The sequence below is a fragment of the Dendrobates tinctorius genome, unplaced genomic scaffold (genome assembly GCF_039654945.1).
Source record: "Dendrobates tinctorius isolate UK_male_01 unplaced genomic scaffold, ASM3965494v1 ptg000160l, whole genome shotgun sequence".
In the NCBI taxonomy this organism is placed as follows: Eukaryota; Metazoa; Chordata; class Amphibia; order Anura; family Dendrobatidae; genus Dendrobates; species Dendrobates tinctorius.
In genome coordinates this window covers 17,494,720-17,522,420 of record NW_027361827.1, presented here as the reverse complement: position 1 = coordinate 17,522,420, position 27,701 = coordinate 17,494,720, and the positions used below count along the sequence as shown (strand labels likewise).

At 42.5% G+C, this 27,701-nt stretch overlaps 1 protein-coding gene across 3 annotated transcripts in view; it reads right to left on the bottom strand.

Moving 5' to 3' along the window:
* LOC141052447 (A-kinase anchor protein 2-like) overlaps nt 1-27,213 on the bottom strand; it is a 220,692-nt gene extending 193,479 nt beyond the window's left edge. The window contains exons 1-2 of one of the 3 annotated variants that reach the window (XM_073549681.1): nt 27,157-27,213; nt 20,228-20,289 (exon numbers count right to left, since the gene is read on the bottom strand). In XM_073549681.1, coding sequence (XP_073405782.1) covers nt 20,228-20,233 — 6 coding nt within the window. In that variant the 5' untranslated portion in view covers nt 20,234-20,289; nt 27,157-27,213. Of the gene's footprint in view, nt 1-17,828; nt 18,116-20,227; nt 20,290-26,983; nt 27,128-27,156 lie in introns of those variants that run through there. The other 2 variants (XM_073549680.1, XM_073549683.1) reach the window with 2 other exon arrangements.
* Between the last annotated feature and the right edge of the window lie 488 nt (nt 27,214-27,701).

Genomic DNA, 27,701 nt, shown 5'->3' with positions numbered 1-27,701 from the left:
AAGTGTGACCAACTTTTTACTATTGATGCTGCCTATGCAAAATAGTAATATTATCACCTTCTGACGATGCCAGAGCCTTCCCGTCTGTCTGCCACGCTCCCGGCATCTTCCGGTCCCAATAATGCTTTGCGCGAAGGACCAGAGATGACATAACGCTCGCGAGAGTGTGAAGTCATCACGGTCATTACTGGGACTGGAAGATGCCGGGAGCGTGATGAGAAGCGGGAAGGACTCTGGGGATCACTGGAGGGTGAGTAGATCACTATTTTTTATTTTAATTCTATTTTTTATAGGTGTATGGTACCCAGAGCCTGGAGGAGAATCTCCTCTCCTCCAGACCCTGGGTACCATCTGCACATGATCCGCTTTCTTTGCGCATGGTGGGCATAGCCACATGCGGAAAGTAATCGGAACAATGCACTCCTATGTGTGAGGTATTCCCGCGATTCCGCACAAAGATTAAGCATGCTGCGTATTTTTCCGCGATGCGATTCTGCCACGGAAAAATACGCAGCATTAGCACAGCATGTGCGGAATCCCATAGGATTGCATGGGATGCTTTTTTTTGCATTTTCACGGCAAAAATCGCGTATTAAAAAAAGCAGTGAAAATGCAAAAAAAGCTACACGTTAGCATTTTTTAAGCGTTTTTGAAGCGTTTTTCGGGGTCAGACCGCTTCAAAAATGCTTGAAGTAAGCATCACATTCATTTTAATGCATTTTGGCCTTTTTGTGCCAATGGATGCGATTTTTTCCGCATAGGAAACGCTTAGCGGTTAAAAACACAGCATGCTCATTAATTTTGCATTAATGTCTGCATTTTTAGCTATTTCCTATAGTCCAGAAGATGCGCGGTTTTTGAGCAAAAAAAGCGCGGAAATCTCGCAGAAAACGTGCAAAAAAAACGCACGTTTTCTGGGAAGGAGTCCGTTTCTGAAGCAGAAATTTTCTGCATACGTGGGCACAAAGCCTAAAAGAGTTTTCAATTAACACATTCTTTCTGTGCAATGGATTGCTCTGCTTGTAAAGGGCAAATTAGGAAGTTACTCACCTTCCGCTGCTCCAGTTATGCATCTGTAGTTGCAGCGGTGACATCGCCACTATGACTTTTTAGTTCGGCTCTTTGCTATAGTCACAGTTTCTCATGTGCCCCTTTAGAAAAATTAATTGCTCCTCCCTGGTTTAACCTGTAATCATTCCAAGATCTATCAATGAGACAAAAAAATCAATTTGGCTACATATAGACTCGGAGACAGATGAGGAGCAGTATGAAAATTAGCAGGGGGGACCTGTTGAAGTGCATTGTGCACGAAACGGCTGTTGTCCATCTTTTTACTTTTCTCCCGTGCCGGTGCCTATGCTTTGTCGATATGAAATAAAGTGAATCATTCCAAGTGAACGGTGAGTGCCATCCTGCTGTCTTTTTTACTATGACATTCCATGTTTTTTCTTCATATGGATAGAGCACCTGTTCAGTAAAGGGTTACAGGTGTTACACTGATAGTGGTTACAAGCAGCTTTGCGGGTATTTCTTTCCCAGGGACAGTGCCAGATGTTTTCTTTCTTTCTTTGGACTGATATTTTTTGAAAATTAGCAGGCTATGGGTGCTGTGGCTCAGATCCATATGTATATCCATATTATCAGCATGTGCAGGCTAAGGTTACAGCCACACAAGAAACCACTGGAGCCATAGGCGGAGGAGGACATGACTTGGGATGGGTGGACCTTTACTCCTGCAGCTTTTTTGGTAAAGTGGTATAGATTTTAAGCAAGAGTGATGTTGCTTTCAGAGTAAGAAGCACAGTATGTCTGTGCCTGGGGAGTTACTGTGAGGAGGGTGGGGCTTATATAGAACAGGAAATCTGTCTCTCTCCCTCTTAGTGATGGGCAGTCCGGCTCTTTTTGGTGATCTGGCTCTCACGGCTCCGTTCACCGAAAAGAGCCGGCTCTTTTTGGATCCTAAATGGAGCCCTATTGCTTACGTGCTCAGGCGTCCATAGCTCCGCCCACCTGCCACATAAGCCCTGCCCACTTCCCAAGACCAAATTACATTGCTGAGTGGGCGGAGTTACACCTGCCGAACGCCGGGATTTTACACCCAGTGAGAGCCAGTCAAGGATTTTAGTGGCTCTCACTGGGGTGCTGGCTCCCATCATTCGCAGCAGGGAGCCGGCTCTTTGTGTCGGATCGTTCGCGACCGACACATCACTACTCCCTCTTTCTTACACAGGATGAACAGGAGGAAGCATGTCTGCAGTTTCAGGGAGTATAATACTGGGGTTATCACCTCACATGACAGATGATAGGAGCACATTCACCTCAGACATCATGTACCAGTGTAGTATCAGCTCCTACATTATGTATGGGACCAATATTACCTCAGCAATTCATGTAGCTGCCATGTCCCTCATGTGCATGCTACATTTTCCTCACAGACTGTGAGACAACTTCTGTGTGACCTCCCTGCAGACATGTTTGATATACTACTCTGCATTCACCTCAGACATTGTGTAGTGTGTACTAGGGTAGTATCAGCTCCTACATTATGTATGGGATCAATATTACCTCAGAAATTCATGTAGCTGCCATATCCCTCAGGTGCATGCTACATTTTCCTCACAGACTGTGAGACAACTTCTGTGTGACCTCCCTGCAGACATGTTTGATATACTACTCTGCATTCACCTCAGACATTGTGTAGTGTGTACTAGGGTAGTATCAGCTCCTACATTATGTATGGGATCAATATTACCTCAGAAATTCATGTAGCTGCCATATCCCTCAGGTGCATGCTACATTTTCCTCACAGACTGTGAGACAACTTCTGTGTGACCTCCCTGCAGACATGTTTGATATGCTACTCTGCAATCACCTCAGACATTGTGTAGTGTGTACTAGGGTAGTATCAGCTCCTACATCATATCTGGGTTCAAGATTACCTCAGGAATTCATGTAGCTGCCATGTTCCCTCACTTATTGCAGAGGCAGCTTTTGTGTGTCCTCCCTGCAGACATTTCTGATATACCACATTACTGCTGTATTATACAGAGTCTTCATGAGTTCTGGGTTTATGTATGATAGGAGAGAGCAGGGACACATACAGTGTCTGCCATTACTATGGTGGAGCTGGACAGTCACATGTATTAGAGACACTGGTGAGAGGAGCAGTGGGGGATGGTATATGTATGGTGATGAAAGGCTGGACTTCATGTCAGTGCACTGTTTACTGACCCTGCTGTGTGCTGATTAGCCCCCTTCCCAGTTATGGAGTCTGATGATCTGTATGTGACCTCATCTCTGTTACATACTGTGAGGCTGGGTGTGCAGATCCAGTGTAACCATGTTACTCACTATAGGTGGTATATGTGTAAAGGCTCTATTCCTGTGCTGTATACTTAACCTGTACCACAGGTCTGTATACATGATATCACTCCTCACTCTGCTATATACGGATCATGCTGGGTATAGACATCCTGTGTCTCCAGGTTATTTTCCTGACTGTACATATAATCTGGACGTGACTTCCAGCTTAGTGCTTAATTTCTGTAGCTATTGCTGCCTTTAGTCCTCTTATGTTACATGCTGTCCTGCCGGATATATCCATCCTGTTTCTGTATATTGTCTCCCTCGTATGTTGCATGATCAGAGTGTACCCACCAAGAGCTTATTTTATATTACCTAAGATGGTGGATAGCACAGGCTTGAATGGATTATGTTTTAGCATGTGTAAAATAAATAATCGTGGAGTAACTCGGCACATTTGAGTGGGCAGTAATAACTCAGCACATGGCGGGCAGTGAGTGGGCACTAATAACTCACCACATGGCGGGCAGTGAGTGTGCACTAATAACTCAGCACATGGCGGGCAGTGAGTGGGCACTCCTAGTGTGAGGCTGCACATTGCTCTGGAAAACACCTCATGGGCCCAGTTTTCAGCCCTGTCTCTCATATGTTGTATGTAGTAGAGTGACTGACTGGGATACAGAACTTGCAGTTTTCTGCTCACACACCTATGGCTGCAGGCAGCTTATATTAGACCTACATATTTCTTACCATTTATGCGCAGCTGGTGATTAGAGTCTGTCTGTGACTGCTGTAGAGGAGCACGCGGCTTCTCATTTATGGTTACAGCATATAACACAACATTGCCCATCTCTGTCTATTTCTGGACCTTACAATGGGATATTTTCCAGTATTAACCTGTTGTATACCTTGGTTGTAAACCTGCATGGTATCACCCTCAGTTATCCCACATCTTGTGCGGTTGGAGGGGTCCTTGAAGTTGGTTAAATATGGTCTTGGGGATCCAATGGGATATGGTTTCCTCTTTTTGGAATTTAATATGGTTCTGGATCTGGTGAAAGGTGGAGGGGAGTTTCGGCAAGGGTTTGTCAGATCCCCAGGAAATTCAAGTGAACATTGGAATCCTTGTGGTTATGGTGCTCTCGAGCTAGTGGGGTAACGGCTGGGAGTAATTGTTGGTACATTTTATGTTCACTCTATGCTTGGTAATCATCAGATTTTGGGAGCTTCAAGGACTCCTACCAGCGTGTTAATATTATTTATGCTTTGATGTTTTATTGTATGTTTGTTTTAATAAAGGTGTGAATAATAATTATAAAAAAAAATAAAAAGGGATCGGTGTATACCCACCAAGTGCTTATTTTATATTACTTAAGATGGCGGATAGCACAGGCCTGAGTGGATTACCTGGTGCCTGGTGATTGGGGGGGTTCTTGAAGTTGGTTAGAAATTGGTCTGGGGGATCCATTGGAATATGGATTCCTCTTTTTGGAAGATAATATGGTTCTGGACCTGGTGAAATGTGAAGGGGAGTTTCGGCAAGGGTTTGTCGGATCCCCAGGAAATTCAAGTGAACATTGGAACCCTTGTGGCTATGGTGCTCCCGAGCTAGTGGGGTAATGGCTGGGAGTAATTGTTGGTACATTTTATGTTTGGTAATCACCAGATTGGGGAGCTTCAAGGACTCCCCCCCTGCGCGTTAATGTTATTTATGCTTTGATGTTTATTTTATGTTTATTTTAATAAGAACATGAATTAAAAATAAAAAAAAAATAAAAAAAAAAACAACAGTTATTTGTTTTCCTTTTAGTGGGTCCTTGAAGTTATTTATAAATTAGTCAGTAGGGGTAACCATATCAAGTATGGATCTCTGGTTTGGGGGGTGTTCATCACAGTATGACCCCCCCGGGTTTGGAAGGGTAACCATTTCAGGTATGGCACCCTGGTTTGGAGGGGTAATCATCTCAGGTATGGCCCCCTGGTATGGAGGGTAACCATCTCGTGTATGGCCCCCTGGTGTGGAGGGGGTAACTATCTCACGTATGGCCCCCTGGTATGGAGGGGGTAACCATCACGGTATGGCCCCCTGGTCTCCAGAAGCATTTATATTTTATAGGACCCTGTTAGGGTAAAGTCCCTGGGGTCATGGCAATCATATTCTACATGCCTACAGAATAAATTGGCTACTCTGAGTCAGGAACAGCGGCTGGAGGGGAGAAGAGAACAAGGTAGGCAAGCTTTTCAATACAATCTATAGCTTCAAGGACCCTCTCTTTTTTCATGTGACTTGAGAATGCCGAGGCACAGTTTTTGACTATTTATACTGACCAAACCATGTTTCTTTCAAGGTTGTCATCTGGACAATGCAGTTATCTAGTGCATGAAACTGAAGAGCAATGTACCTAATCTGTGTGCCCTTGAGTCAGTGGGAGTGACTAAGGTTAAAGTAATCAAGTGCATTAACATGAAGGGAAATATGCCTATTCCCGATGCCCTTGAGCCTATGGGAGCAGCTAAGGGTATAATCAAGTGCATTAACACAAAGAGCAGTATGCCTACTCCCGGTGCCATTGAGCTAATGAAAGCAGCTAAGGGTAAAGTAATCAAGTGCATTAACATGAAGGGCAATATGCCTATTCCCAATGCCTTTGAACCAGTTGGAGAGGTCAACAGTAAATGTTATCAAGTGCATGAAAAACAATTAACAATGGCGTGGCAGGGTTATTAATAATGCCTTTGTAGACTTTTTCTGCTTTAGGCTTATTTAAATTACTACTTCCAGATATTCTGAACTTTTTTTATGGTCGGTTATAATGTTGATGTTATATTGTGTATAGTTTTTAACTACTTCCTATTTATAATATCTTTCTATTGATATGTTCATCACTTTTCGGGTAGTGATAGTAAGTGGGTTTAAGAAATTTTACTGCACAGCTTCTGTAAATAATGGTGGTTTCTATTACTAAAATCTGTGATTTGGTGAATTATTAGAGCTGGCTACGATACATGCAGTATAATAGTTTTTTGAGGCATGACAGATGTCATTATACAGGTATTCAGATTGTAGCTACAACCTTATTTATGGTTTACTTTCCACATTCCCCATTATGGGATCCTCATTGCAGGATGTTTAGCAACTGTTATTTTGCTGTAGTTACCGTATTATCGATCATAAATTGGTAGCATGGCATTGATAAAATTAATCTGTCGGAGCTCTGGAATTTTTTACTTGTATGCACAGTCTTTCCATAGCATGTAGAAATGGTTGATGGCTTTATTAGGCATGGTTGAATGGGGACGAGTCCATTTAAGGTGTCAAATGGCCTCTCTGGTGGCGGTTTAGGAGTCAGGTGGAAGCTGCAGACAAGTTAAGGTGGACTCATTTTAACTAATAGAGGATGTAAAACCTCATGGTGGTGAACAGGCTCGGCTTTGGTGGCCAGCCTCAAGGACATTGTAATGGTAACATCAATCAGGGGCGGGCACAGTGGTTAAGCACAGGAGTGAGGATAATAGGGTCATTGGTGCCCTGAAAGTTTACTGGCTCTGCTTGAATGGCAAGCCAGTGCGTGCCGCCCCTTTATGGCTGTCTGTCCTGGTTCTGTATGTCAGACAGCTGGGGGTATCACAGTACTTGTGAATCCCAATGTACTAGCACTTCACCTGACTCCTACTGTGATTGTTTTAATCCTCTGATTTAAATAAAGCTGTGGCCATTTTGACAACCAAAATAATGTGTTGTGTATTTATTCTAGTGCCTAGGTTTACTGTCGTTATGGTGGTTTTAAGATGAAGTAGGGGTCCGTCCCATATCCATAAGTCAAGAAACCACTGGAGCCATAGGCGGAGGAGGACATGACTTGGGGATGGGTGGACCTTTACTCCTGCAGCTTTTTTGGTGTAGTGGTGTAGATTTTTAAGCATGAGGGATGTTGCTTTAAGAGTAAGAAGCACAGTATGTATGTGCCTGGTGGGTTACTGTGAGTTGGGTGGGGCTTATATAGAATAGGAAATCTGTCTCTCTCCCTCTTTCTTACACAGGATGAACTGGAGGAAGCTTTTCCCGCCCTGTTTATAATCATTGTCCTAAAACGTTTTAATTATTGCTTGTATGATGAATGCTTTATTGTATTTTTGAAATTACCATTGTATATTTTGTTCCAGGTTCAATTTTATCATGGCTATAAAGAGTTAACAGCATTAACCTTCTAAGCCAAAGGGAAGGGCCATCCTTCAGCCATGGTTCCCTAGAGGTTTCCTCCACAGGGGGTTTTTCCTCTCCTGAGCGCTGCAGGATGACTCTTTGTGAGTCGGAGGTTTGCCAAGTTAGTCCCCTTAATGCTTTTGCAGGGACTTCTATTTTATAAGTTTACTAAAGTGATTTATTAAAAAAAAAAAAAAAAAAAGTGTCAAATGTGAATTTATAACCCGTCACAGCTTTGTGGTTTAGGAGTCAGGTGGAAGTTGCAGGCAAGTTAAGGTGGACTCATTTTAACTAATAGATGATGTAAAACCTCATGATGGTGAACAGGCTCGGCTTTGGTGGCCAGCCTCAAGGACGCTGTAATGGTAACGTCAATCAGGGGCGGGCACAGTGATTAAGCACAGGAGTGAGGATAATAGGGTCATTGGTGCCCTGAAAGTTTACTGGCTCTGCTTGAATGGCAAGCCAGTGCGTGCCGCCCCTTTATGGCTGTCTGTCCTAGTTCTGTATGTCAGACAGCTGGGGGTATCACAGTACTTGTGAATCCCAATGTACTAGCACTTCACCTGACTCCTACTGTGATTGTTTTAATCCTGTGATTTAAATAAAGCTGTGGCCATTTTGACAACCAAAATAATGTGTTGTGTATTTATTCTAGTGCCTAGGTTTACTGTAGTTATTGTGGTTTTAAGATGAAGTAGGGGTCCATCCCATATCCATAAGTCAGAGGTTTTGCAGCTCAACAGTAGCATTCCATAAATAAGAATTGGAAATGCAGAGTTGCATGAAAATACATTCAACAGAAATGCAACCTGCAACAATATATCAAAAAAGTGAAAAATAAAAAAAATTCACACACAAATGCAACTCTGACTAATCGTTGGGATAGCGAAGCGGTTTAGCACAGCTGGGGAGCAGTCTTAAAACCTGCATTCAAACCAGTTAAAAACAAGCTCCTTAGCATAGGTAGTTTTACTTTCTCTTTATTTGAGGCAATACTATGGGTCTCTTACTTCTAATGCCAAGAATTGCACATTCTAATTATTGCATCTTGGAATTATTTGATCAAGCTATTTTTCAGTCCATCAAACCATACCTGCCCAGGAGAATATGAAAAACATATTTAAAGATGTTTCACACATTTTCAAATATTCAACTTAATACGTCCACACTTTATTTCTTTTGCATCAATACCTTAACAATATCAAGTGATTACTATTTGGTGCTAGTGTTGTAGATTACAAGATAATGTAGATGTCCACCATTGGAACTCAGTGTTCTAGATCACTTTTCAAAGCCATTGATTGTTAATTGTAAAAGCTGGTATCTTGGGGAAACGCGCATCTGGGGCACAGTAAATATCGTCTGAAATAAAGTAATCTAGATAGGGTTAATGTATCTTATACATCTACATGCACTGCTATAATGGCACGACCTGACAAGCTGCAGATAATCTGACAGTTTGTCTATAACTGTGTGCTGACTGCTTCTGATCACCAGCATGGTCACTGACTGAGGGTGACCATGCCTGCAGCTGCTACACTAAAGCCCCCATCACACATAGCGATCTCACTAGCGAGATCGCTGATGAGTCACAAGTTTTGTGATGCAACAGCGATTTCACCAGTGAGATCGCTGTGTGTGACACTTACCAGCGACCGGCCCCCCTGCCAGTTATCGCTGATCGTCTTGGAATGGCCAGGACATTTTTTTGATCGCTGGTCTCCCCCTGGCCAGCACGCATCGCTGTGTGTGACAGGCAGGAGACCAGTGATCAGCGAGTAGGAGCTGTTAACTAAGGTAAACAGAGGGCTTCTAAGTGGCGCGCAGCGCTTAAAAACCCAATGTGTACCTTAGTTACCAGCGCGCTGGTGCAGGGAGCTGGTAACCAAGGTACACATCGGGTTTCTAAGTGCCGCGCGCCGCTTAGAAACCTGATGTGTACCTTGGTTACCAGCTCCCTGCACCAGCGTGCTGGTAACTAAGGTACACAGTGGGTAACTAAGCGACATGCATCGCTTGTTACCCGTGTGTCGCTGGTGCTGATCGCTGGTGAAGCTGCCTGTTTGGCAGCTCACCAGCGATCATGTAGCGACACACCAGCGATCCTGACAAGGTCATATTGTCGGGATCGCTGGTGCTTCGCTATGTGTGACGGGGCTCTTACACACGGTCTTTCACACTAGCTGCACAACATTGGAAGCGGCTCGCACGTCAGATCATTCGGCAGCGAGCTTGAAGCTAGATATTGATTGTAGCCGCACAGCAGCAGAGATACATTGGCTTAGTTGTTATACACCCTACACTAGCCACATATAGACCACAGCTTATTTATTCTATCAAATCTAGATGATACAAGCTTTCCTTTAGCAGTGCTAATAGATAATCCTTATAATAAGATGTCAATGAGTGATTACCCTATGGTTAGATCGGTTACAAGCAGATACTATTTATTTGATATTTCTTTTGTGGCTCTATAATTTTGTGACCCAACACATAATAAATATGGATGCTATTTAAATTTGACCTTCAATTAACAAGGGTTAATGGTAAGGGATTCCATAACGTATATTAATATTTTTACATCCTAGCACTATAATCGGGACTTCAATGGGTCACAGCTGTGATAATTAATACAAAGACTTCTAAGTAGTGACCCAATAAACATCCTCAATTGGGTGTACAAGTGCTTGTCAATAAATTAGAATATAAACAAAAAGTTAATTTATTTCAGTTCTTCAATGCAAAAATTGAAACATATATTATATAAAGTCATTACAAAGAGAGTCATCTATTTCAAGTGTTTATTTCTGTTAATGCTGATGATTATGGCTTACAGCCAATGAAAACCCAAAAGTCAAAATCTCTGTAAATTAGAATAACAAAAAAAACCTGCCTAAGCATTTAAAAAGGTCCCTTAGTCTGTTTCAGTAGGCTCCACAATCAAGGGTAAGACTGCTTACTGGACAGATGTCCAGAAGGCAGTCATTGACACACTCCACAAGGAGGGTAAGCCACAAAAGGTCATTGCTAAAGAAGCTGGCTGTTCACAGAGTGCTGTATCCAAGCATATTAATAGAAAGAGGAGTGGAAGAAAAAGTGTGGTAGAAAAAGGTGCACAAGTAACTGGGAATAACCGCAGCCTTGAAAGGATGGTTAAGAAAAGGCCATTCAAAAATTTGGCGGAGATTCACAAGGAGTGGACTGCTGCTGGAGTCATTGCTTCAAGAGCCACCAGACACAGATGTACCCAGGACATAGGCTACAAGTGTCGCATTCCTTGTGTCAAGCCACTCATGACCAAAAGACAACCCCAGAAGCATCTTAATTGAGCCAAGGAGAAAAAGAACTGGACTGTTGCGCAGTGGTCAAAGGTGTTGTTTTCAGATTAAAGTAAAATGTGCATTTAATTTGGAAATCAAGGTTCCAGAATCTGTAGGAAGAGTGGAGAGGCACACAATCCAAGTTGCTTAAGGTCTAGTGAGAAGTTTCCACAATCAGTGATGTTGTGGGGAGCCATGTCATCTGCTGGTGTAGGTCCACTGTGTTTAATCAGGACCAAAGTCAACGCAGCCGTCTCCCAGGAAATTTTTAGAGTACTTCATGTTCCCTCTGCCGACAAGCTTTTTGGAGATGAAAATTTCATTCTCCAGCAGGACTTGGTACCTGTCCACACTGCCAAAAGTACCAATACCTGGTTTAAAAACAACAGTATCACTGTGCTTGATTGGCCAGCAAACTCGCCTGACCTTAACCCTTATAGACAATCTATGAGGTTTTGTCAAGAGGATCCAACCAGACCCAACAATGCAGATGAGCTGAAGGCTGCTATCAAAGCAACCAGGGCATCCATAACACCTCAGCAGTGCCACAGGCTGATTGCCTTCATGCCATGCCGCATTGATGCAGTAATTTATGAAAAAGGAGCCCCAACCAAGTATTGAGTGCATTTACTGAACATACAATTCAGTAGCACTTGTATGTGGATGTAATTGATTTTAATATTTTTATTGATATTTAATAAAACTAATAAAAGTTACATTTTATTCACAAATCCTTTCTCCCCCTTCCCTTTCCCATTTGTCTATAATTTCCAAGTGGTATACACTAATGTGAATAAACATCCATTGAGATTAGACAACTTAAATACTGTCAATTGACAATTTGTGTCTGAACTCTGCAGGCACATTGCCCATGATATGAGGTTTTATTGGGATTTCTCCTTCTCTGGATGAATACAGACCTCCCAGTACAACATGTATTAGTCAAGTGCTATCATTCTGATTGGCTTTGAACTCTACCCTCAGATGATATACTGTAGAAGCAGATGTCTCCATAGGCAATATGAGCAGTGAGAATTCCTAAGTGATGTTGCAGATGGGTGCTGGTGTTTTGCTGGGAAGTGGAGGGTGGAATTTCCTTTAAAAGTTGGAACATTGACAGCCTGCCATGCGCTCCGACAAATACTTTGAGCAACTACTCCCTGGAATGTATTAGTTTAGGGACTTATTGTAACAAGTTCTATTTCATGTATGTCCTCCACAGGATATGATTTTATCTGTTGGGAATGAATTATATTTTTTTTAAATGGGAACAATCTCATTATCCGTCTCAGGAAAAGGATATGCCATAAATTGTTTACATCTGTGTACAGTGCTGGACTGAAGTTACACCTCAAATACAAAGGATCGGCTCTACTGCTGCTGACCCTAGAATTATGTTTTACTGTCACTACAACTAATGGCTAAGTAATGTTTCCCATGGTTAGCATAAAATAAGAAACTAATGAATGCTCAAGGAAGAAATTCACACCACCAAAAGCCAACTTCTCAGTGCTTCTCATTTCTGAAAAGATGGTTTCCTGTAGAACACATTTGGTGGATTTGTCAGAGTTAAAGAGGTAGTACTATTTTGGATATTTATAGCATATCTACTGCACAAGTAAAAATGTAATATTGGGATGAAAGTATGACATCTACATGGTTAACTTTGTATAAAGAACCATAAAAAAGTCAACTTTTTTTGCAGTTTGTGCCATGGGAATATAGCAGGAATTCGAGCCAGGGCAGTTATCTCTTGGCAGTGCTGGGTCTTGGTCCTGGAAACCTGAGTTATTGACTGCGGATTAAAAAAAGATGACATGGACATTTGAAAGGTGTTCACGTTGTGGGGGGGTCAGACAGGTCTGAGTTTGTTCCATCATTCTTCTACACTCGTGGAAATAGAAGGGCATCTATAGATTGAAACTTTGAGATGTTTTCTGTTCAAATCACCCCCCTTTTGATCTTGCTGTATTCGTAAAAAAGTCTAACCTATCAAGATACAAAATAAATTAACCTGATCGATAAACGGCGTGACAAGAAAAAATATCAATACACCGGAGTTATGTTTTTTTGGCCACCACAGCATTACAATAAAATGCAATAAGAGGCGATCAAAGCATCTTATCTATCCCAAAATGACATTAAAAATGTCAGCTCAGTGCAAAAATTAATCCTCAGACAGGCCCAGATCCCAAAAATTGAAAACATTACAGGTCTTGAAAAATGGCGACGGAAGCAAAACTTTGTGTTATAAATTTCTGATTTTTGTTTCATCACTTAAATAAAAAATAAACTGTGCATGTTTGGTGAGATGCAGGGAGAGGGGGCGAAGGAGTTTACCACGCTGAAAATGTGTAGCTGGAAATTAACCCAGAGCTCCTCCTGAAAGTGCTGTTTCCAGTGATGATCATGGGAAAGTAGACAAATAAAACAGGGAAAGATTCCAGCACAACCATCCAGGGATAAAAGTAGATTCTTTATTGGAATGTAGTTAAAATATTAAATTCTTTCATCTTGTTTTATTATTTAATTCTAATTCTCATTTCTGTATACATAACACAATAGTGGTGGTTCATTGTAATAAGTGTTGATTTTGTAATCCGATCAGTTATTTGTGAATATACTAGACCAGTTTATAACATAATAAAAAAAATTTTGTGATGAAATTGATACCATAATAGTTCACAGACTCAAATTTCCATTCCCGATAGTTATCCCTTATTACTAAGCAATGTTTCCCATGGAAATTCTGCATTTTATTAAAAGAAATTTTGAGAAAAAACGGTCTATTGGTTCTAACTATACTAAAACTAGCGTGGGAACATTATTCAAGCAAAAATAGTCATTTCCTCCACAATTTGTCAAGTTTACATTACTATCATGGAGGGTTCATGCTTTAAATAGAACAGAACAAGTTACTAAATAGACACACAAGATATTTCTAGAAAAAAATATTTCAGAATTTGCTGATTGGTGCAATAATAAATAAGCCCTTTTTTCATGGGCTTCATTGATTAAAAATAATTCAGAGGAAAATTAGTCTCTTCCTCAAACACTGCAATATAGCTGAGCTTCCATATCAAACACCACCCATGGGCAAGGTAACCATGACTTCTTGTAGCCTCAAAGAACAGTGTCATGGTATTCCAAAATTGATTTTTTTTTTAGTACAAGTGTCTTGTATCCAGATATGTGACCTAATTATATGTAGTGCACCTTCCCATACACTAGCCAACATATTTCAATAAAAAATATGTGGTATCACTAATGCATGTTCTCTGCTCCAAGTAATATACCTATCAGCCACTGTCTTCAGCTGTTCCCAGCACCGCTCTTGTCCCAATCCGCCATATTATGACAGCGACTCCTGACTGACCGGAAGTCAGAGGTAACGGTCACAAGCTCTGAATGTAAGTCGATAAGAGTCTTGTTCTGGCCTCTGGAGTTGTGACATCTGGTCTGTCCAACAAACACAAGTAATAGAAGAAGATCGAAGAGACAAGAACAGTAGAAGACAGCGGATAGTAAGCATTCTACTGCACGCAGAGTACATGGTGTATTGGTTATACCACACCGGAGGTGAAAGAAAAAATGCAGGATTTTTCCTACAGACAGCTGGAAATGGTCATAAAGGTGCATGTAGTAATATTCAGTGAAATACCAAAATTGGACTTCGCAGGTTGGAACTAGGGACTTCAGAGCAATACGACTGCAGCAATTTTTACATCCTGTGACTTTCATTTTACAGTAAGTGAGCAGCTATGATGGTAGACACTATATCACTTAGGATTTTAGTAACTTTACAAGTATAAAACTGTTGTTGCTAGTTACAAGAAAAAGAAGAAGGAATCCTATGCAATAAAAAAAATAATAGAGATGTGCAAGCCTGGGACAAAATTGTGCTGTTTTTCTATGAGACTGCAGACTGTGGAATCATGTCAGCGTGCGTTGTGCATACTGTCACGATTCCCTGGTATTGCTGATGTGAGTAAGTAGACGATCACATGACCACATGTTGCTGATTTGCATAGTTGCGGTCACATGCTGATGTGATGCACTTGACTTCTCAATAGAAGTGAATTGAGGGAGGTTGAACAAGTCTAGTAGCCATGTGACCACATGAATGTAAAATCGCATTCATGTGGCAGAATCATGACAGCAAGAGAGTGATTGCAAACTTTTGTTCCAAACCAGGACAATCCATATACAGAGGTTGTCTGGGACTTCTAAAACATGGGCTAAAAGGAGAGATACAGGGCGCATCCACTGTGTGAAATCCGTATAAAACAATTAAAATTGTGGAACAGTAGGGAAGGTGCTCACCTATTGGGGTTGTGAGGAAGTCACAACACCCATGAACGCTTGAGAAGCAGCAGCAAGTCTGCACAGGGTCCTAGGACAGAATTGCAGAAATGACGTGGAAGTGCAATAAGGACTGCGCTTGCTTCTGGTAGAGTAAAGGGTTCTTTATTCAGCCAACGCGTTTCCTGAGCCTGCTGGCTCACTTCATCAGGGCAGATCTGCCCTGATGAAGTGAGCCAGCAGGCTCAGGAAACGAGTTGGCTGAATAAAGAACCCTTTACTCTACCAGAAGCAAGCGCAGTCCTTATTGCACTTCCACGTCATTTCTGCAAAACATGGGCTAAGGCTTTGTTGAAGTGCTCATTCAGACATTCCATCTGTCTAAAACAGAGAAAAAAAATGGAATAAGTGATCCATTGAATTAGCTAAACTAACAGCATGCAATACCGTTTTCTGTTCTAAAATAACAGACCCCAAACAGACCCAATAACAATTAATAGGGCCTTGATGCTTTCAATTGCATAATTGATGTAATGGATCACTTGTTCCATTTGTATGCTACTAAAACGCGACAGACAAATGAAATGTCAAAGTGACGCATGAATAAAGACTTTTGCCATCAACTATGTAATAATAATATGAGCACTACTAACATATTCAATCCCTCACAGCTCTAGCTCCACCTCTTTCTTGGTCCCCACCAGTCTTACAGTGTTGAGGACCAGAGCCACCAGACCTTGGTGAAACTTGCATGTACAACACATTACCTCAAAGGTTGATTGACTGCAATGGTCATGTGTAATATAATTGCTTCAGGCCCTACGGGCAATGAAGCAACGATGGTTGAAAAGATTAGTAATGCTTAACAGAAAAGCCCACTTTTGACCATACATCTAATATATCCCACAAGAGCAGGATCCAACCTTACTGAGTGACTGTAGTTTCTGGCACACAGAAGAATCTCCATCTGTGCCATCCATTCTCCCTAATAAGAAATACGGAGAGGTTGTTGTCCTGAGAACTTTAACCCTATTTCCTACTAACAAAGTTTGTTTTTTTGAGTCATGGATGATAGAAACTACTCTGTAAACACAGGGCAGCACCAATGTACTGGCAAGTGGTAATCAACCTAAAAAAAAAAAAGTTACAGCACCACTCCAACTTTTTTTTTATTGTAGCGCTAGAGCGGTGCAACCAATCTAAGTTCCTGCCCCTAGTATTATACTTACCAGCCACTGTCTTTATCTTGTATTGGCGCCGCTCTGGTGGGTTTTCTGCATGTTATGACCTGCCAGATCACTCCAGTGTTTGCTGGGCAATCCGGAAGTCACAACTCAATCTAAGTCTATGAGAGACAGAACGAGGCCAAAACAAGGCTCTCAAAGACTTACAATGAGAGCTTGTGACAGTTACCTCTGACTTGCAGTCAGAAGTTGCGGTCACAAAATGGGGTGGGACCAGAGCGGCACTGGAAAGAGCTGAAGATGGCAGCTGGTGTCATACTAAGAGCAGGGAACTTGCAATAGTGGCTCCACTCCAGCGCTGAAATACAAATAAAAGGCTGGAGTGCTACTTTAACCTACACAAGAGGCTGATTATTTAGGATTGTGCCTGGAAATACCACAAGTCGTCTTGGGATAAGAGCAGCAGTAGAACTTGGGCAGTACTAGGATGGAGATTATCAATACGTCATAATCAAAACTTTGACACAAACCATAAGAAAGTTTTGATCGGAAGAATAATTTACTAAAGGCAGTGAAGACTCCAGAGCATTAAGAGATAGAATAACGTCAAGATAACATACATCAAGATTGGTCCAATGTAAGCTGACAACTTCTAATTGTAAATCAAAAGTCTGCAGTTCTATGCAAAGTCAATATCCCCAGTAAACCTGTAGGCAAACAAATATGCTTTAGTAAGGCGGTTATTTGCTGAGAATACTGTAAAGGCGCAACTGTTTTTTAAGCCCTTGAGGCGTCTTGATCCAATAATTTCTCTTTTGAATATTATCAAAGTTGATACCTTAGCCAAGCAAAATCATTTCTAGTTGCTGAAGGGTTAAACACCTTCTTATCCCAGCTATAGGCGCATCATTAAATTGAGAAGCCCAATGTGCTGTCAACTGTGAGACACTAATAGACTGGATTACTGCCTTTTTCCCTCCCGAGCTGAAGACGCAATAACTAAGCAGTTTCTAAAAATATGTCCTTCAATCACCCTCTGTAGACATGTCTATTTTCTTAGGAGACAGGAGCACCGCTTCTAGCACTGAGCATCCCCTCCATGACACTGCTGGATTCTGCAGCCTGTACTAGGACTGCCGCCAAACTTACAGTTGGAACAGTAAAAACCTACATCAATGGAATAGTCGTTCCTGGAAGTCTCATAAGCTAAAAATGAGATAATCAGGGCTTACAGAGAAACTTGAAATAACTTTGACATGGGTTATACACCTTCTACGTACCCTAAAGGCATCCCAAAAATGATCCAAAATATTTAAATCAGTGAAAAATAACAGCAACATTATATCTTATGCCGGATGTGATTTTCCCAATTGCTAAATTAGGATTCGGAAGTATCCCCCGTTCTCCGGAGTCATTGCGTCCCAAACCTGCCTGACCTCAGCAATCTAGTTTTGGTAATAGAAGCTGCAGATGCTGCAAGATGATTGCTGCATTCTGCTAAAACTACTGTACCTTAGTCCTTGACGTTTACGCCGGCTCCAAATAGACGTTCTGTATCTCTTGGTCTTAAAACATCACAAGGATTTCCTGTTTCGATGATGTGAAAAGAACTGAAGAACTGCAGTAGCAGCAGGCACCACTCCACTTAATGCTGTCACAACTCCTCCAGCCACAGTTATTTAGCTGCTGCCCATCACCAGTGGGTGTGGATGTTGCTCTGGCCAGTGTGTGGGCATATGCAGCAGCACTGTGACTGCTATGACATTGAGCTTCCCTGTGTCTCCACTACCTCCCTGACTAATAAATAAATGAATGGGCTGGTTAGAGGTTTCACACTCATTCCAGTGCAATCAGGCTGTGGGATCCAAACTAGAAGGAGTGGATGTACACAGTGGGATGAGATCCAAGGCTGCTCACATTACACGAAGCTTGCCAATAGAAGCCTTGCTGCATTGTGAGCTATTATTTCATAGACAACTATTAAACAAGGAAGGGCAAAACAAGGACTGTTAACATTCAGTCTGCTGCTGTGCTAACCGCATCAAGATGACCTCTCTGCCCCCCTGACATTGCTGTTTTACATTCCCTATGATAGAACAATTCTTTACTGATAACCATTTATCTGCATATATGAATATACTGTAAATACATTGACAACTGGGTGTGACCAGTAGGGGTGTGTGTACGCACACTCTCACACTATCCAATCAGTACTGACGGTATCAGACTGTGTAGGGACACACCCCTTTTAAAGGGGAATGATAACAATTTGTCAATTTGTATATACAAGTGAAGAAGAATTAACAGAGAAACAATGTCCTTCTAAGAAATGATGCTCCAGAAGTCTTCATTTTAATTTCTACAGATGAAGGCAAATGATATAACTGATATGGTTATTAAACTATGTACTTTTAAAAAGAATCTGTAACCGTATTTGCACAATCTAAATCATTAATATGGGCATACAGGTTATAGCCTGCTGAAAAAGTCCTACCTGTATGTCTCATATCAGATGTCTTGTGTAAAAATCGTTATTTATTGCTTTATGCTAATTAAATCTTCCAGGCTATGGTGAGGTTGCCCGAAAGAAAACACTTCACAGATTGAGTTTTACAGAACAAAATGAACAGAACCATTAAATTTCATATTTAATCCAGAACAATAGGCAGTATTTACAAAAAACTATACAAAAGATTTTACAAAGGGAACAAAACAATACACAATATACAATTACATACAATAAAAAGGAATAACAAAAGAAACTACGCTGATCACAGAGATGATTCAGCTTAGCGAAGGAGAGAACTTTGATTGGAAATGTCCAGTGAACAGGAATCATGCATACACCGATATGTATCTCTCTACAGGAACACAGATCGTAATTCGTCTTGACCTTTTATCAGCATCTAAGTTACGCCCATACACCCCCCTTGATGACCTCACATGGGCCGAGTTGTGGGATGTTCTCAGCCCTTCATGATTTTATGAAATTTCCAACATTAACAATATCTTCACTCCTGACGATCATAGCCATATTTTTCATTGGGATTTTACCTTTCCATAGATAGTAAACACGACATGGCAGGCTTGTGGCTTATAGGCAGGTGTCACAGTTATGAAAAAATTTGCATATTCTTCCTCAATTAATCCTGAAGTTGAAGATATATGTCTCATTAACATCGGATCTATACAAACCCCAATATTCATAACTTTCCACAGATACCCCTGTGTCTAGTTGCAGGTGTAACATTTCCCCTGAAGGGAACAATAGTTTCCTTTCACTTCAGGATGTCTTTCCTGGGGTCAATGGAGACTTTTTCACTTCTCTATGCATAAACATTTGTCAGTTTTGTTATCTGGACCTCAAAAAAGGTCTTCCTGTCTAATTACCTGTACTTTGTAGGGAGCCTTGGCTTTAAAAGGAACTTGAATGGTTAACTATTCCTATCGTAATTGGTTTCTTCACCCCTAGCTATGAGTAATTTACCCACTTCCCTATGTACATTGTGCAATTCTATTTCAAAGAGACTTAGAATGTAAGCTTTTTTCCTATTGGAATTTCTATGTGAGAGGAGGAGGTGGGGTGAACGCCCTCTCACTAGAGAAGCTTTATGGGTTATAATGTTCTCTATGACATCCCCGATAGCAAAATAAATTATTAATAGTAAATGAAGCTGATATACTGGGTGTAGTGGCTACTAATAGTACAGCATTGTGCTTTGTATACAATAAAGGGAATGCAACACCATTTTAACAGCTGATCAATGGGGGGGGGAGGGGGGTGAAGAATCAGACCCACACGGATTTAATAATAAGACGAGCCATACATTTTAAACTGGTAAACCCCTTTAGTGTTCCAGGAACCGATACGTTAGTTTGCACAGTAACGTGATATTGTAAACTTCACTTACAGTCATTTGTAGGCTGCTCTCTCCTTTTTCTTCAGTTTCATCAAGGTCTTTCTTTACTAGTTCTGAAGGAAAGATATAACAACAAAGTAAACAATCAATTATAGAAATGCCCAATACTGTATATGAGAAATATTAATAAATATTTCATATTACAAAGCCCAAAGAAATGAACTGGAGTATAAGTTGGCATACATGCATTGTACAGGAGCATGTTCACACTGTCCATTAAACAGACAAAACCTAAGATAGAAACAAAATGAACATATACCCTGCTGTATGTAAGTAAAAAGCGATAGTTCATATAAATAACAAAGGGTACTTAGTACACACTGTTTTTGATCAAAAAAGCATAAAAGTCATTCCACCAGCGCCAAGTTGTACCCAATCGGGACAATTCTACAACTTTGTATTAAAACCTTACCATGTGTCAAAAATGACCTCAGTGTGAATAATGGCCAAGCAGGACTGGTGTCCGACTGTTGATACCCAGCTATGAGAAGCTATATACAGGTAATGTCTTGCTCAAGGAAAGGGAGGCCACACCCTTGTGTGCACGGAGTGCAAGAACCTAAAGCAAAACTGAAAAAAGCTGGAGAATAAATTGGTATACATGCAACGTGTGTAAGCATGTTCACACTGCACATTAAGCAGATGTAAGGGGGTGGCAGGTCCCCTCAGTTGCACCCTCCTCTCCTTTTGTGTGACCCCCCCTGTGCACTTTATGTATTGTGATGCTTCCCTTTAAGGCCTGTACATAGTTAGGGACAGAAATAGTTAAATAGAGGGGCTGGGCTTGCAGCCTCCTGGAAGAAGCTGCTGCTTCCCAGTCAGAAAGCCCGGGCACGTCGACCAGGGCAGATGTGTGCTACAGAAGGGGCATTGCCAGACTCCCGGATGGGAGAGTTCTGCTGCCCCGGATCAAGGAACTATACGGACTGAACACTTGCAACACAGGCCCCCAGGACTTGGGAAAGGGCCTTCGCTGAAGGGGTCTCAGGCGCCCAGATCCCAGCGATTGGACTACTGTGAATCTCGGCCACTGCGGATGCTGTGGGTACAGCCACAGGAAGTGTCAGGGAGAGAGCAGGAAGCCAGTATTGAAATTGTCTTTGTCCATCCTTCACCATTGTTCAAATAAAGTTACTTTTCCCTGTTGGAGTACAGCTGCCTTCCGGACCCTAATTTGCCTGTACTGCTGTGACCAGAGAAGAGAGAGAGAAGGTAACCTGTGGGTAAAAGCTGTGTTGGTCCAGTCTATGTGCAAGTACCGGAGGTGCTCGCTGACCGTGTGCTCAGTGGACTCTGTCTATGTACTGTGTCTTTAAATAACTTGGCCTTAACTACTCCCCAGGTCACCCATGTTACACTTGGCGTAGTCGGCAGGATGGACCCCCGCAGCCTAAAGACTGATGTATGGAATATGTGAGACTTGTGTTTTAATAATGCTGTCCGCCGTGAGAGAATTAAAGATGGCGGCCGACCGTGATTTTGAAGTGTCCGCCATAGAAGGATTAGAGATGACAGCTGACTGGGACTGTAAATCTGAAATATGTGATGTGTTGCCCGAATTGGAAGAAATGGAGCTGACAGCTGATAGCGATTCTGAGATTTGTGACTTTGAAACTTGGACTTGTGATGTGTTGCTCGCCGTGACAGGACTGTGGATGGCAGATGTTGTGAACTCAGAAATGGTGCTGACCATGGCCAAAATGAAGGCGACTGCTGGCGCGATAAACAAAGATTAGGTTGCTTGTTGTGGGCATCACCCAGGAAAGTTGGCACCAGAAGAAAGAAGGTAGCACCCCATTGTGACAAATGCCTGCCCTAAATGGGTATGGGCAAAGACAGAGCTCCTGCCCCTGCAACCAAACCTAGAGAAATGTGTGGAGCTGCAGGAAGTGACCCATGAATGGGTGGAACCCAAAAAAGATGGATGTCAGAGGATGAGACGCCATTACCGGCTGGCATGGAGAGGAGCAGTATGTCCTAACGCAGCGGCCACCAGTATTGGAGGCGTTCCAAGGCCCGGACGGAGACGGACCTGAGGTTCAAGGCCTGGTGGTCAGAAAATCTGGAGGAGCGACCCGCACGGCGGTGGCCAAGTCAGCAACCAGCGGAGGACAAGGATCTTATGACACCCCGGCAGGAACCCCGAGGAGTGCGGATGATGCTACAGGCAGAATTGCAGGGGATCATGACGACCAAAATCGCTGATAATGGTGGCCGCGCAGGAAGACTACCGGTGGCTGTGGCGGTGAGTAAATGACCCCTGCCCGGGCACCCCGCTGCTTTGTCCTCGGCCTACTCACCGCCCGTAGCTCCATCACCCCCGGAGGCGTCCCAGCTACCAACCCCGCTGTCATCTCCGGAGGTGCCTCGGCGGCCGACTTCGTCATCTTCCCTGGCCTGCATCCATTCCAGCTGACAGCCACGGCCTACGTGCAGAGGAGCCCTGTGTGCCTACGGAGGCTGAGTGGATCCATGAGGTGATTTGGAAGAAAAGGCGGCGGGAACGCTGCATCCGTGTGGAGCTGCAGCGACCCGGTGGAGGAACCGCAGCAGGTCGGATGACCCGTGGCCTTGTCAGGTTTCTAAACCGGAACAGGGGCTATGGCTTTATACAGGAGCTGGAGACCGGGCCAAGGTTTACACAAATGCTGGCTCCCTCATGTTTGATGGCCCCACTTTAACCCTTGGACTGGCCCCATGTTTAACATGCAGCCCACCATTGCTAAAAAGGGCCCGTGGTCCGCTGAAAGGAGGGAGGTGAAGACTGTCCCCAGAAGGACTATGGCTACAACAAGGACTGTCAGGTCTGAATGAGGCCCACTTCGGAGACTTTGGCTGTTCGTGTTAACGGTCTAGTCTATCATGCCAATTGGGGACCTATGCTGCCAATTGGGGACATTTACGTGCCTATTGCGGAAATGTACCTGCCTGTTGGGGACCTTTACCTGCCTATTTGGGACTATGCTGCTTATTGAAGACCTATGCTGCCTATTGGGGACCTATGCTGCCTATAGGGACATTTATGTGCCTATTGGGGGACTCTCACACCACAGTCTAAGCCTGAGGTAAAAGCGGAGTTCCACCTATATGGGCACTGGTGAGGTTGAAATGATATGGACTGGCAAGGCTGCATTGATGGGCACTGATCAGACTGCATTGATGGACAGTGCTGTCTGTATGTCTTTGTGTCGGCAATTTTATTGCTGGTATATTGTTTTTGTAGCACTGTATATATATTGGTATTTTACTAATAGCAACTTGGAATCCCTAGTAAACAATGATATCAAGAAAGAGAAAAAAATTGACTTGGAGTGTAGGATATTCAAAGAACCAATTGAAATATTGGTAGGTTTGTTGATTTAATTTTACCAGAAAACCAGTCAGTATCTGGTGTGACCACCATTTGCCTCATGCAATGCAACACATCTCCTTTACATTGAGTTGATCAGGTTGTTGATTACGACTTGTGGAATGTTGGTCCACTTGTCTTCAATGGCTGCGTGAACTTCTTGCACTCACCGGAAATGTTACCCTTTGAGCATGTCTGGGATGCTCTGGATCAGCATATACCACAGCATGTTCGAGTTCCTGCCAATATCCAGGAACTTCGAACAGCCGTTGATAGGAGCCTCTTCAAAAGAGCTTGAACTGCACATTTTAAATGCCCGGTCTGCTTTGAAATCTTTGCATAGGATGGACCTAGCTGATGCACTGTAATTTCCTTGTGTCTTGTTGTGGTGCTCAATCCTACTATGGTGCATGACCTGTGACAAAACTTTTTTCCACAATCTCACCTTTTTAGCAGAGTTTGGCTGTATCTCACCCAGTTTTACTCAGCTGTTTCAGGTAATGGCTGTTTTTCAATCTACATATGAGAATGATGCTTTGTGCAAGTGTACCTAGAAGGATTGTTTTGATGCTGTTTTAAAGGCAAAAGTCGATCTTGGTTGCTGGCACTCTTTTGACCATTCCTGACACGGTACACTACAGTACCTTGTGCTGCCATCGGCAGAGCAGAGAGAAGTGTGTCTGCGCAGAAGTACAAAAGGGAACACTCTGTGGATGACGTTGGACATGCCATCCACATGAGAAGCACAGAAGGAGGACGGCATGGCAAGAAGAGAGGAGGTGCCACATATCGGACTGGACCGCTCTGTAGGTGAGTATAATAAAAGGTCTTTTTTTGCCTTACAGGGGAATTGGAGTCATATCTGCAGTATTATAGAATTCTGTCACCTGTGGCTGAAAGGTGGTGGCCGTAGTATATATCGAAAAAACTGGTCACAGGATGTATATTGCAGCTTTGTCTTACTAGTTTAAATGGGACAAAACTGCAACTCCAGCATAGACACAAATAAGTAATAACATAAGCAAAGCACCTCTTCTGCTTTAAGTGCAGGAGAAAATCAAACCTATGCCAAGTACGGATTTGTTGCGGATCTGCAGTGGTTTTTTCTGCGTGGAATTACACCAAAAACCCTAAGGATTCCTAAAGCAAGGTTAATCAATGAGAATCCAGAGTTGTTGTGCACGTGATGCAGATAATTCTGTCCTGATTCGCAGTGTTTTATTTTCTGCAGCATGTCAATTCTTTTTGCGGATCTGCAGTGTTTTTCATCCAGTGACTTCCACTGAGTCACTCAAATCTGCAGCAAAAATTCAGGTGTAAAAATGTTTGCGGATTTGGTGCAAAAAGCGCAGCAGATTTGTAAAAGGACATGATGTCAGAAGGAGGAAGAGTGTGTCGGTGGAGAATCTAATATAAAGCCGATCTTGGTTGAAGCACATCAACAATAGAGCAATGGAGGTTGGACTTGAAAATGACACTTTTTTTTTTTACATTAATAAATCTTTATTTATCTTCCAAACCTGCACACGATTCCAAATACAAAGCCGCATAAAAAACACATGAAATCTGCACAAAAAACACGTGGAATATCCATTGCGTTTTCTGCCAAGAGATGCCAGAAACCGCCCAGAAATTTCTGCAAGCAAATCCGCAACGTGCGCACATAGCCTAAGTTCTCAGGAAGGCCTGGGATGCAAATTTTGCAGGCATCGCTACTAATTGATTTTAACCATCAAGTGGCAGCTGCAGTTCTGAGAATTGCATGGCACGCAGTAGATGACATTATACAGCAGCCGGAGCCATATAGGTGAGATCAGGTAGTTATGTCTCTTTTAAAGGGCCTGTCACACTAAGCAATATCGCTAGCAATATCGCTGTAACGTCACCAATTTTGTGACGTTATAGCGATATCGCTGTGTCTGATACTTACCTCTGACCGGCTCCCCCACTGGTTATCGCTGATCGTGCGAGAACGTCCTGGACTGTTTCTCGTCGTCAGCTTCCTGCGGGCGGGAGGACGCAGGATCGCCTCGTCTGACAGGTTAGTAGCAACCGCCGACATGTCGCTGGTGAGATCTGCCTGTGTGGCAGCTCACTAGCAACCACTTAGCGATGCACCAGCGATCCTGACCGCGTCATATCGCTGGTCGGGATCGCTGGTGCATCGCTAAGTGTGACAGTACCTTTACAATAGGTGCTGTACACCCTTCCAGGAGTAACAATTGAGGAACTGCACAACACTGAGTCCACAGGCATAAGTATCAGAACGTCATCATTCTGTACATGATATACATGAAAGAGAATCAAAGAAGAAATACCTGTTAGAAAAAAATATCATTATAGGCAGAAAAAACAGTGATATCGACCTACATGTTATGCCTGTATTAGTGTACTAAAAGAAAAAACGAGACATTAGCCGCCCATATAGAACTGACAATCTGCAAGCAACCTAAGCCAAGACTCCTCACTGAACCTTCATATAGTGAATTAAGGCCGGGATAACACATGCGAGAAACTCGGACGAGTCTCGCATCTTAATACCCGGCACTGCCGCCAGCACTCGGAAGCGGAGCGTGCGGCTGCATAAAAAGATGTGAGACGCGTCTGAGTTTCTTGCATATGTGTTCCCGGCCTTATCTGTGGTCACGACTGCGTAGACTATTAGGTCCACCACTAGAATAACCATAAGGCCATGTTTAGTATTTCACATCAGTGTTTGTAAGCCAAATGATGTAAAATACTGAATGTGTGAACGCGGCCTAAAGATGAATATGTGAATGCAGAGCTATTGAACCATGTGTGTGCCTTTAAGGGATTTTTTTCTGCACAAAAAACAGTGTTGGCAGGAAAAAAAAAGCTGCACACAGTATGTGCGTTTTTGATGCATTTATCTGAAAGGGTAAGAAAAAAACCAAAATACTGCAAGAATGAAAAAAAAAAAATGCAAAATAAAACAAACAATTTGAACAAAATTTTAGAAATTGCACTTATTTTTGCGATTACTGTAAAATGCTGCATTTTTTTCCCCACACAAAAAAGCATGAGAAAAATGAAGCAAAAATGCTGTCTGAACAAGCTCTTATTAGAATTCCAGTTTTTTTTTTCCAAAGATGATTATAGGAAGCAACTAAAAATTTAATCTAAACTGCCAACGCTTCTTACACCAGAAATGTTACTCCAGTTTCGGACTGGAGTAACATTTCCAGCAATGTGCACAGAGCTTCCTCAGTAAATGTGCCGAATTCAGTAAGTGTCTTGTGCCATGCCAAACACCAGTCTTAATGAATTTGGGCCTTGATCTTTGTATGAAACAGAGTACTATACTATGCTATTACAAAAAAGAAGAAAAAATTAGTATTTTCTCAGTAACCACTGGAGGAGACGGGAAACCCATGTACCTGTGTGAATGCCTGTTCTCCCAATGATAAACTCTGCAGTGAGGAGCACTAGGAGCTACTAATTAGTGCACGATATAGGAAACCTGTTGTGTCCAGATGCTTTGTGGACTGACCATCCTAAATTCTTAGAACACTGAAGTCAGAGTTGTCCAGTGCCTTGTTTAGTTACCTACTATAAAGGTAAGATGACCTCAGATTTCTACAATGTCCTGCTCCGGTACACTGACAACAGCAGCCAGGAGCCCATTTTCTGATCTACCAGACCAGCCCACCTGGCATCTGCCAATAAGGCAGATCCAGGCCTGCATACAAGTCTATGGGTGCATGTGAAACATAGGACTGCACTTGGATGTCATTCCAGTACAGTCCGATATATATAATCAGGCAATGGGGAGATGGAGAAATTACTTTCTCTGTCTTCTCCGCACCTGTGCTGGGATTCTCTCATGAGAGAGGATCGGAGCACAGAACACTGACAATCTGCTCACACAGCAGAGATGGAGCCGAGGGTCCTTAACATATCGCATCCGATATAACCCCTTTACCCCCAAAGGTTTTTTCACATTAATGACCGGGCCAATTTTTACAATTCTGACCACTGTCACTTTATGAGGTTATAACTCTGGAACGCATCAACGGATCCCACTGATTCTGATAATGTTTTTTTTTCTGTGACGTATTGTACTTCATGATAGTGGTGAAATTTTTTGATATGACT